Source organism: Globicephala melas, chromosome 16, assembly GCF_963455315.2.
Source record: "Globicephala melas chromosome 16, mGloMel1.2, whole genome shotgun sequence".
Classification (NCBI taxonomy): Eukaryota; Metazoa; Chordata; class Mammalia; order Artiodactyla; family Delphinidae; genus Globicephala; species Globicephala melas.
Genome location: NC_083329.1, coordinates 81,002,470 through 81,013,837, shown reverse-complemented (window position 1 = coordinate 81,013,837; position 11,368 = coordinate 81,002,470). Strand labels below are relative to the sequence as shown.

The 11,368-nt window shown below is 39.8% G+C and overlaps 1 protein-coding gene across 2 annotated transcripts in view; it reads left to right on the top strand.

Moving 5' to 3' along the window:
• Positions 1–1,298: 1,298 nt before the first annotated feature.
• Positions 1,299–11,368, top strand: part of TSNAX (translin associated factor X) — a 32,954-nt gene continuing 22,884 nt past the window's right edge. For both annotated transcript variants that reach the window (XR_004035790.2, XM_030839586.2), the window contains exons 1-4: positions 1,299–1,451; positions 1,890–1,994; positions 4,855–4,969; positions 9,334–9,464. Coding sequence is in view for 1 of the 2 variants with exons in the window: in XM_030839586.2 (XP_030695446.2) it covers positions 1,436–1,451; positions 1,890–1,994; positions 4,855–4,969; positions 9,334–9,464 (367 nt within the window). In the remaining variant the exon portion in view is untranslated. The remainder of the gene's footprint in view (positions 1,452–1,889; positions 1,995–4,854; positions 4,970–9,333; positions 9,465–11,368) is intronic.

Below are 11,368 nucleotides of genomic sequence, written 5' to 3'. Positions count from 1 at the left end.
CTGATTTATCCACAAGGAATCTGGCTAATCAACACATGTATGCAAAGAGCTGCAGAGATGTAATGGGTGGTGCTTCGCAAGCTTCTGGCTCGAGTGGGAAGAGACCCTAAAGATTACCTAGAGCAAACTACCTGCCTATGACACAGGCCTGTCAGGGGCTTGAAATCACTGCCATATTCTAGCCAAGTTGTTTCATTTACTGTGCCTTTGTTCCTAAATTTACAAGGAGGAAAGACTGCGTGTACAAGTGCCTACAATATGGAGTCTATTTAGGGAAAACGTAATAAGATATAGTATTTGTGTTTTCCCAACCAGCCCTAGGCCACCCAACTAACGAAGCCTCCGCCTGAGCTTTTATCTAGAGGATGCTGGCGCGCCACTTAGCTGCCCATCTTGAGCATGTTCTTTCTGGAAAGCGACGGTGGGACAAGGGTATCATAGCTAGTATTTAACTGAGCCTTTACTATACCAAAGACTGCGCCTTAGTGGTAACTCATTTGGTGGTCCAATAATCCTACGAGGTGGGTCCTACTTTACCGCTATTTTACAGATGAAGAAATTGAGCTAAGGGTGAATTACTTTCTCAAGGTCACACAACCACTCAGCGGCGGAGAGCACCGTGAAAGTAGGCAGTCTGGCTACGGGGAGGCGGGAGAGGAGCCCAGCGGAGGACGGAGGAGGAGGGAGGTAAAGTGGGACAGAGCGGAGCGGGGGGGCGGAAATGGGACACAGCGGAGAAAGTACCAGCAACGCCTTCCACTGACTGATTTGCACATTTCCATCACCTAAGCTTCTGGTGTCACCGCCAGGAATGGAAAATTAGACTCCTAACTCTGTAAGGTTCCGCCTCGATCCCAAGAAGACCATCCCACAGGACACGCGACGCTGATCCCTTCCTCACCTACCAGCCCCGGACGCTGCAGGGCCGGCTCCAGCGGCAAACTACAACCCCCCACTATGCACCGCGCGGGAGGCGGGGGCCACGCCGAGGGAACGCGAGGGTGCTCCAAAGGTGCCTTGAGGAAAAAAAAAAAAAAAAAATCACGTACATCTTTCGTCGCTTTCCCACCTTCACACTGCTCTCACCCTCAGGGGGATGCATCGTCTTTTTTAATGGACGGCTCATGCAGAGAAGCGTGTAAAGTCGTTTCTATCTTCAGGCACAGCAGAGGGCAGGCGTGACAACGGCTCGAGGGCGCGAGGTCCCCCGGGCCACGCGCGGGGCGGAGCCAGCGGAGGCGGGACTGGGACGCGGCCGGAAGTGTGTGAGGAAAAGAGAGAAGCTTGAGTGGCTGCGGGCGTGCGCTTCCGGCCGGGGCGTCGACGTCGGCCGGCTGCGCAGGTTAGCGCTTCGGGGTCTTCGGCTGCTGCTGTACGCATCGTGCACGCCCCGAGGCGCGGAGTGTCGTCTCTTCTCGCCGTAGACCGTGACGACATGAGCAGCAAAGAAGGTGGCGTCTTCAACGGCTTTGGGCGTTATTTATTTATCTCATCCAGCCTTTTGGTCGCGTTTTCCACTTCCCACCCCTTAAAGGTGCCCTCTCCCCGCGCAGGCTCCGGGAGGGGCGGCGGCCCTGGTGATTTCCCGGCCACATTGGCCCTGTTTGCGCCTCTCTGTTTTTAATCCTCGAGCCGTTTTTATCTTAGTTCGGTAATTGCCCCACCTTGTGCCAGATCAAGGTACTTGTTGGGGGAGGCCTGGGTGAGCGTAAGGTTTGGGGGGGAGAAGGCAGGGTTGCTTTTCTGTCGTCTGCTGAGGAAGCCTCTGTGGCGAGGGCCTTGGGGGTGCCTGGTTTTAAAGGAAGGGAGGGGTTTGCCTGTGTCATGTTTTGTCAGCTCCTTGGCGATGGAAGAGACTTGTCCAACCTTTTTCTCCTTCTCTACGTAAGGATCAGGAGGGTTCAGGAAAAGGAAGCACGACAATTTCCCACATAACCAGAGAAGAGAAGGGAAGGATGTTAATTCCTCTTCACCTGTGTTGTTGGCCTTCAAATGTAAGTTCTCTTGTCATGTAAGCTGGCGAAGGGAAGAGAACTAAAGGGTTTGTAAGAAGGATCGATTAGCCATGTTATGCACGTGAAAACAGCCTCTGAGAATTTCCCCGGGGGTTTTGCCATAGTGCTGGGTCTGCCCTCAGAGTTGAGATTACAGACGTCTTGACTCTTTTTCCCATTACAGTTTCGCAGGTAAACATTAGTTAATTAACATCAGACGTGCCACGTAACTAAAAATTACTGTGGACCTGATAAATATATATACTCACCCCCCCCAGGTGTGTGTGTGTGTGTGTGTGTATCAGGTATATATGTGTATTTTCATTAGATGTATGTTTAAAGTGTATATATATGTGTATATGTATCAGCTATGTGTGTGTGTGTGTGTATACATATATATATATATCAGCTGTATATATACGTGTATTTAATTTTTCAATTTTTAACGTGTATTGGTTTTGTTTTCCCAGCTAGACTTTTGAAGACAGGGCCTGTAGTTTTGTTTTGACTGCAGCACTTTGCAGAGAGTGGGAATCCATGTACATGTAAATCGTACGTGTACATGTGTTCACAGCTCCCCTTTTCTCAGTATATTAACTTGGGCAAGCTGTTGCAAAACTCAACATAAAACAAAATTCACCTAACTCTTCTGCCCAGCATCCTATTTTTTTTTTGGCCATGCCGCATGGCACGCAGGATCTTATTTCCCTGACCAGGGATCGAACCCATGCCCCCCTGCCGTGGAAGTGCGGAGTCCTAACCACTGGACCACCAGGGAATTACTCCAGCACCCTGTTCTTTACAGTTTCTGTAGTTCAGGAATCTGAGAGGGGGCTTAGTTAGCTGTTGGTTCTAACGTGCAGCCATCTGAAGGCTTGAATTGGGTTGAAGGATCCACAGCTATCGGCAAGGTAGGCCTTCTGCCAACAGCCAGCTCTGGGTTCCTCTCCACGTGGACCCCTCCATAGTACTGCTTGAGTGTCCTCGTGTTGTGGCATCTGGCTTCCCCCGGACCGAGGAAGAGAAAGAGACCACAATTCTCTTATGTCCTGATCTTGGACATCATACACTGTCACTTTTGCTACAGTTCTTTTGTTACCAATGAGGTAGTTTTAAAACTCTGCCTCATATTTAAGAGGAAGGGAATTAGGTTCCTCTTTTTGAAGGGAGGGGTATCAGGTGATTTGTGGACATATTTTAGAACTGCCACAGCACATACAGTGATCTTCAGGGGTGTAAGACAACTAGTTGTAATTGAGCAGAAAGCATATTGATAGAGCTATATACTCAGTGGAAAAACTATCGGTACGCTGGGGCAAGTATTGGGTTGGCCAGAAAGTTCGTTCGGTTTTAAGTAACTATAAAAGGCATTTTTCAGTTTCACCAAGAACTTTATTGAGCAACGTATTCATTAACCGAACGAACGTTTTGGCCAAGCCAATATTCCCCACCGGTATGTTCTCACACACCCCATACTGAGCTGCTTGTTTCCAAGCATATTTTGCTGTTTTATGTTTCTACCTGCCTTTGTGCACATAGTTCCTTAAGCTGGGAATTGCTTCCAACTTGGTGCCCCGTTGCCCACCTGGTGTACTGTAGTTTTCTTCAAGACCCAGGTCAAGTAGCTTCTTCCCTTTGAAGCCTTTCGGATTTTCCTCCCAAGCAAACTTGGTGACAAACATTGCATTCATTGAACATCCATCCATTCAGTCAGGAGATATTTATTGAGCATCTATGTTCTGGCATGTGTTGATAGTGAACAAGAAAAATGTAGTTCCTGCTTTACTGAACCTTTTCTATATATTTATTATAGCATGATTACATTTAATTTTTTGTTTACATCTCTGTCTCATACTGGACTGAGCTCATTGAGGGTAGAAATTGCCTTAACTTTGTATTTATAGTATATAATTCACAGTGGTCATTAATGTAGTCCAAATAAATAGTGAATACATTTCATTGTCTTGAAATATTGGGCAAAATCCTAGCCTAATTATTATCTCAGTAATAAAAGACCAGATGTATTTAGGTCTTTGTCAACTACTAATTTGGTTCATAGTTAAGTCAGGTTCTGAATAAACCTTTGTATTCAGAATTCCTCTGTGGATTGCTCCCTATAGGACAGGCAACTTGCTAGGTCTTTGGAGTGACAGTGCTTCTAAAATAAAGTGGTTATTAAGATAAGTAAGTGGTTTATGGGTATTTCAACAACTAGGGCTTGAGAATTCAGAAAGTTGATGTTATTAAGGGGTTATAAACTTAATTTTAGTTTTTTGTTTTTTGGGTTTTTTTTGCGGTACACGGGCCTCTCACTGTTGTGGCCTCTCCCGTTGCGGAGCACAGGCTCCGGACGCGCAGGCTCAGCGGCCATGGCTCACGGGCCCAGCCGCTCCGCGGCATGTGGGATCTTCCTGGATCGGGGCGCGAACCCGTGTCCCCTGCATCGGCAGGCAGACTCTCAACCACTGTGCCACCAGGAAAGCCCTATAAACTTAATTTTAAAATTCCAGTTTATTTTTTGTAGATATTTTTATTGTATATGGTAAGGTGATTAAAAATTACATAACCTAGCGAGGTAGTTGAAAGTAGTTTTTGTAGGTAGTTATATGTGATAATTTTGTGGTAAAAGTCTCATGTTTATTAGAACAGATACTTGTTACAAAATACATGTCTCACTGTGAGCCTCTGAGTGGTAAAATCCAGCGAAGGCATGCCTCTACTTAAAGAAAAAATACCTCGGTTAGTAGCAGTCTTTGATTTCCAAGTACTTTAAAAGTAAATAAGGTGGTTTCTCCAATATTGTTTGATAGGCTTCAAGTGCAGAATAAGCATGCTTATGTTCATAATAATGTGTTCTTAGCATTTCAACAGGAACTTGATGCAAGACATGACAAATACGAGAGACTTGTGAAACTTAGTCGGGATATAACTGTTGAAAGTAAAAGGACAATTTTTCTCCTCCACAGGATTACAAGGTGAGTAAATATCTTCAAAATTTGTCACAGTTGGATACAGTTTTATACGTGTTTTATATATATCGTATTTAATATATATCGTAAGTCAGTGGACAGTAACTAGCTGACTTTTTTTGAACACTGGGGTCAGAGGACGTTAGTAGCAGGTAGATTTTAAGAATAAACATTTTAATAAAAATAGGGACCAATTCTTATTTTCAGAACAGCTAGGGATTTATGTTCTGTTAAGGTCGTTCACCAAGATAGAGCTACTGTTTGTGAAATATTAAATTTTTAATGGTTTACTAGCACCTGTTACATTAAAGCTTTCCTTGGATGATGTGTGCAGAAATTTTAATATTAGATAAATGTTATATTCTGCTTAACTTACTTTCCCATTCATTTTTCAGTTCATTGCGGTGTGGCTTTCTGCCTCACAGAATTGAAATTGCCCTTGTTACTTTCACATTGCTGAGTCTAGTACACACTCTTCTGCTTTTTTTCTGACTCACATTTTTGCAGCATGTGATAGTGTTGACTACTTAATTCTTTGAAAGTTCCTCTACCTTCAGCTCTGCGCCATTCGTTCTCTAGGACTTTAATATTTTTCTAGGTAGGCTCTGTATATTTAATAGATTTCTTTGTTGCAAGTAAAAGAAGCCAGCTTAAAGTAGCCTAAATTAAGAGGAAGGGAGTGAATTAGAAAGAAGATTCAGGAATATTATATGAATGCGGTTGGGTATCTCCATCTCTTATCTTGGTTTGCTTCATATTTCATTTGACTAGCTTTCTTTGCTTCTCTGTTCTACGTGGGGGTGGAAATCACCCACCCTGTAACTCCCAAAGAGAGATTCTTGTTACATTACCAATTCCAAATGCCTGTAGAAGGATAGCAATGATGGGCTTCCCACCATGTGTCTTTTAAGTATTTAAGAAAGACCAAATATAATTTATGAGCTTTTTATTATTAAAATATTATTGAAGTATTCTATTCACTTATAACTTTTAAGGTAATTCTGAAATGCTTTAATTTTTATTCCACTAAGTGGAAGCAAATTTGCCATATATAGGTTTATTGGAATGTGGCACTGTTAACATTTTCTTTTTCATCCTTGACTCTAAAATTAGTTTTTGCTTGTTTTTTGAACCAGTTTTCACATAGCTTGTACACACTTGAGCTTGTATTATGGAAAGAAGCAACACTGATCTGGTTAGTTATGAACACTTTTTTCTACTAGAAATTGCAGTTTTAAAACAATTGCTCTCAATATTCAGCAGTTTAAAGAAATAGTAGAACTGTGACAGGAGAACTTAATATTTTAGAAAAAGCCATGTTATTGTGTACAGTCATCTTGTAAATATTTGTCCACCAAAAAATAATAAATATGCATTATGGTAAACTTAGAAAATAGTAATCTTTAGAAAAATACAAAATGACAGAAAAGTAAAGCTACCGAGTGAAAGAAGTCAGTGACAATACACTAGGATAGCCACTATCAATGAGCAGATTTCATATTTTATACTTTTTTATCATAATTGTGTCCATATTATACATATACTTTGATTAGTAAACTGAGGAAAGGGTAAACTTCAGAAAAATTATAAACTACAGAAAGTAAAAATACTTTATGAGAGAAATCAGCTAGAGTACATAAAGATAACTACTGTTAATGAGCAGATTTCATATTTTAACTGTACTTTATTTTCTTTAATAGATGTAGGTAGATATCTCTGCTAGTGAGCTTTGGTAGTTTGGTCTTTTAAGGAATTTTTCCATTTCATCTCATAATGTTCTTTTATTATCCTTTAATTTCTGTAGAATCTGTTGTAATGTTCTCTCTCTCATTCCTGAAGTTGGTAATTTGTATCCTCTCTTTTTCCTGATCTGTCTGGCTAGAGGTTTATCAATTTTATTGATCTTAAAGGACTGCTGTTGATTTCATTGATATTCTGTATGTTTTGGTTTTCTGACACATTGATTTCTGTTATTTCCTTCTTTCTGCTTACTTGGGATTCATTTACTCCTTTTCTAAAGAGTTTCTTAAGACAGAAGCTGAGATCACAAAGAAGAAACAGATCATTTCTTCTTTTCTAATATAGGCATTTAGTGCTATAAATTTCCCTTTTATGGCTCTAAGTACACTAGCTACATTCCACGAATTCTGGTATGTTGTTTTTTCATTTTCATTCAGTTCAAAATGCTTTCTAATTTTCATTTTGATTTCATCTTTGACCCATTGGTTGTTTGGATGTTATTTTGTTTCCAAATATTTAGGAATTTTCCAAGCATATTTTTTATGATTTGAATTCTTTTAAATTTACTGAAGCTTGGTATTGGCTCAGAATATGGTCTGTCTGGACCTTGTACACTTGAAAAGTATATGTATTCTGCTATTGTTGGGTGTAGTGTCCTATAAATGTCAATTAAATTGGTTGATGATGTTGTTCAATCATCTGTGTTATTACTGATTTTCTGTATACTTGTTCTACAATTATTGAGAGAGGTTCAAATCTCTTGATGATACTTGTGGATTTGTCTATTTCTTTTTGCCCTTTTATTAGTTTTTGCTTGATGTATTTAAGCTCTTTTATTTGATGCATTAATATTTAGGGTTGTTCTGTTCACTTGATGGATTGACCCTTATTTTTATGATAGTATCCCTGGAAATATTCTTTGTTTTGAATTCTACTTTGTTAATACAGCTACTCTAGTTTTCTTTTGATCAGTGTTAACAGGGTATATCTTTATTTGTCCTTTTGCTTTTAATCTATTTGTGTCTATATTTAAAGAGGATTTCTTGTCTTTCTTGCTTTTTTATCCATTTATCCATTTTATCCAGTCTCTGCCTTTTATGGAGGTGTTTAGACTGTTCACATTTAATGTGATTATTGATATGGTAGGAATTAAATTTATGATCCCTTTTCCACTTTTTTGCCTTATTTTGGGTTGAATATATATTTTTTAAATTGGGGTATCATTGCTTTACAATGTTGTGAAGACTTTTTTATAATTCCATTTTATCTTATTTGTTGGCTTATTAGCTGTACCTTTTTTGTTTTATTTTTATAGTGGTTGTTTTATGGTTTATAATATATGACTTGTCACAGTCTGCTGTCTTTACTTTGCACAATACTGTGTTAATTGAAACTTGTGCATCTCAGAATCATGTCTGTCTTTTGCATGGTTCTGTGGTAACATTTACTTTGCAAATTGAGGTCATAATATTGATACGCACACTTTTCAGTTAATGTGATACTGTACAAGGTAAGGACAGCTTGCATATCACTTTGCCTATAGTATATGAACCCTATAATAGTATACTTCCTTTTCCATTTCACCTCTACAGGCTTGGCCTTTGTGCTACTTTGAAATATATGCTACTTCTATATTATTTATAATCCCCATAATACATTATTATTTTTATTTAAACAATATGATTTTTAAAAAATAACAAAATTATATTTTTATATATATTTCCCATTTCTGGTGTCCTTTATTCCTTTATGTACAGATCCAGATTTTCATCTGGTACCATTTTCCTTTTGCCTAGAGAACTTCACCTTTAATACTTTTTGTAGTGTCAGTCTGCCAGTGATGAATCAACTATTTCTGGTCTTGTGTGAGCTCTGTATATCATTTTGCGTGCTCACTTAGGGTGGTTCATTTTTCAGCCTTGGGTAGTTTCCTCACAAGTCTGCACTGATCAGAGTTCAGCTGCAGACTTGAGTGGGTCCCCTGTGTAGATCTCTAAAAACTGTGTGTAGTTTTCTCCTTTGTTACTCTGCCTTGCAAGTTTTAGCCATCTTTACCAACCTGAACTCCCACTTCCTCCCCCTCTGCTCAGGGAGACTCCCAGGGTCCACCTAAGTTTCTCATCCCTGCACTGTCACTGCACTGCAGGCAGTTAGATGGGACAGTCATAATAAGGCACATGTCCTTTTCTTCACCCTTCTCTCAGGGATCACTGTCCCATGCTGCCTGTTGCCCAACGTCTGAAAACCATTTTTTTTGTATATATGTATTTCTCTTTAGTTGTTTAGTTTTATGGTGGGATGATAAATCCTGTCCATGTTACTCCATCCTGACTAAAAGTAGACGTCTCCAGATGTCATATTTTTATGAACATAATTTTTCTTGTAGTTATGGTCATATTATAAGTACAACTTTTTATACTTCTCTTTTCACTTAATATTATAGCATTTTTCCATGTTTTGATTTTTTAACCTTTTTTTTAGTAAACTGTAGTTGTAGTTTTGCGTTAGAAGTTTCCAGATACATAGGATATTTATTTAGCCCTATGTTAATTGATATGTAGATTGTCTCAGTTTTTCACTATCAAAACATCTGACTGATGTTTTAAAAGTTCCCAATATCTTGATTACAGTGCTCCTTATATGGACGAAATACTGACTGAAGCAGAAATTAAATTGGATGGTGTCAGACAAAAGATATTGCAGGTAGCCCAGGAGCTCTCAGGAGAAGACATGCATCAGTTCCACAGAGCCATTACTACAGGTGAGTCTAGGTTCATTGTAGTGGTAACATTAAAAAAAAAAATAGTTCGTTACATGATTTATGTGCATTGCCTGAATTTTAATTGATGCTTGGTGAAATATTACTGGCTTTAAAAAATTAGAACTTCTGAATAGTAATGTAAAGGTAATCTAAAAATGCTTAATGGGCTTTATTTTTCTGTGTAGTGTCAGTCATTGATAGATTTTAATAAAGTAACTGAGGACACAGACTTAATAGATGAACTTTATTCTTGAGTGAGTAGGGTGTATTCAGACAGGGCATAACTCATTTCCCACTATGGGTATATCTCACTTGTGGCTCTAAGTTTCAGTCATAGTAAGTTCATGAAAGAGAATGTATCACTTAGCCAGGTGGACCAGAACATCTCATAGTGTGACTCCATACTGGGAAGTTTAGGGTAGTACTGGGTTTTTTTTTTTGGGGGGGGGGTATGCAGGCCTGTCACCGTTGTGGCTTCTCCCGTTGCGGAGCACAGGCTCTGGATGCGCAGGCTCAGCGGCCATGGCTCACGGGCCCAGCTGCTCCGCAGCACGTGGGATCTTCCCGTATCGGGGCACGAACCTGTGTACCCTGCATCTGCAGGTGGACTCTCAACCACTGCGCCACCAGGGAAGCCCAGTACTGGGTTTTATATATTCATTTAAAATGTTTCATGGAGTACTGGATCTTGGTGATTATCACCATTTGGAAATTAGTTGGCGCAAATGTTTAAGGTACTTGATCTGATCCTCTTCATCCTTTTCTTATTGTGAGTTCACTGTGAGGAGAGATATGTATAATTCAGACATACCCTGAAATTTGCAGAAAGACAAAATCAAAGGCTGATGCATATTTATAGAAGTAAATGGAAGTTCTGTATTCCTTTCTATCAAATAGCTGATTCCACTGAGCTCAGGTAAGTTCAGTAGTAGGAAATGAGTTCATTTGGTACCTGGTCAATATATGTTCAGTTTTAGTCTGGTTATCATTTCAGCACTTGTTTTTCAGAAATGTCGACCTGTGGTTGTTGAAACGTGTTGATATTAGTAAGAGAAGGTGCCTGCGTGTATCGGTTAAAACTGGAGGCGTGTTATTATAAACTAAAGTGATAACACATTTCCATGAGGAGTCATTATAGTATATTCTGAAAGAGGGTACATTCCCATCCTCATCATTTATTATTTACTATCAGGGATTTATTTGATTTTCAAAATAATAGCACATATAATAAAAAAGATTTCATGAATTCAGTTTATGTTGCCACATGCAAGCACAGCCTTGCATGTGACAGATTTGGCAGGGTTGGGAGAGAAGATCGGAGATAATGGGAGAAAGAAGGGTGAAGTGAAAGCTGAAACAAGCCTCTAGAAGAAAACATACGAGAGTATCTTCGTGACCTTGTGGTAGGAAAGATTTTTTTTTTAATGACACAAAAAAGCATTAACTGCTAAAGGAAAATCGGATCAACAACTACTGAAGCCCGTGTGCCTAGAGCCTGTGCTCCGCAACAAGAGAAGCCACCGCAGTGAGAAGCCCACGCACCGCAACAAAGAGTAGCCCCCACTTGCCACAACTAGAGAAAGCCCACGTGCAGCAATGAAGACCCAATGCAGCCAAAAATAAATAAATTTATTATTAAAAAAAAGGACCATAAAAGGTGAATAGGGGCCTTAAAAATGTGAATATTCAGATGACTGAATGTTCACTAAACGGTGTTCAGCATCATTATTCACTAGAGTAATGTAAAGTGAAACCACGGTGAGATACCATTCACTCACCAGCATGACTAAATCATAAATACTGCCTGTACCATTTAAAAAAACTTTGGTGGCAGTATCTAGCTGGAATGTGTCTACTATATGATTACTTCTGGGTATATACCCAAGAGGAGTGAGGCTTATGTC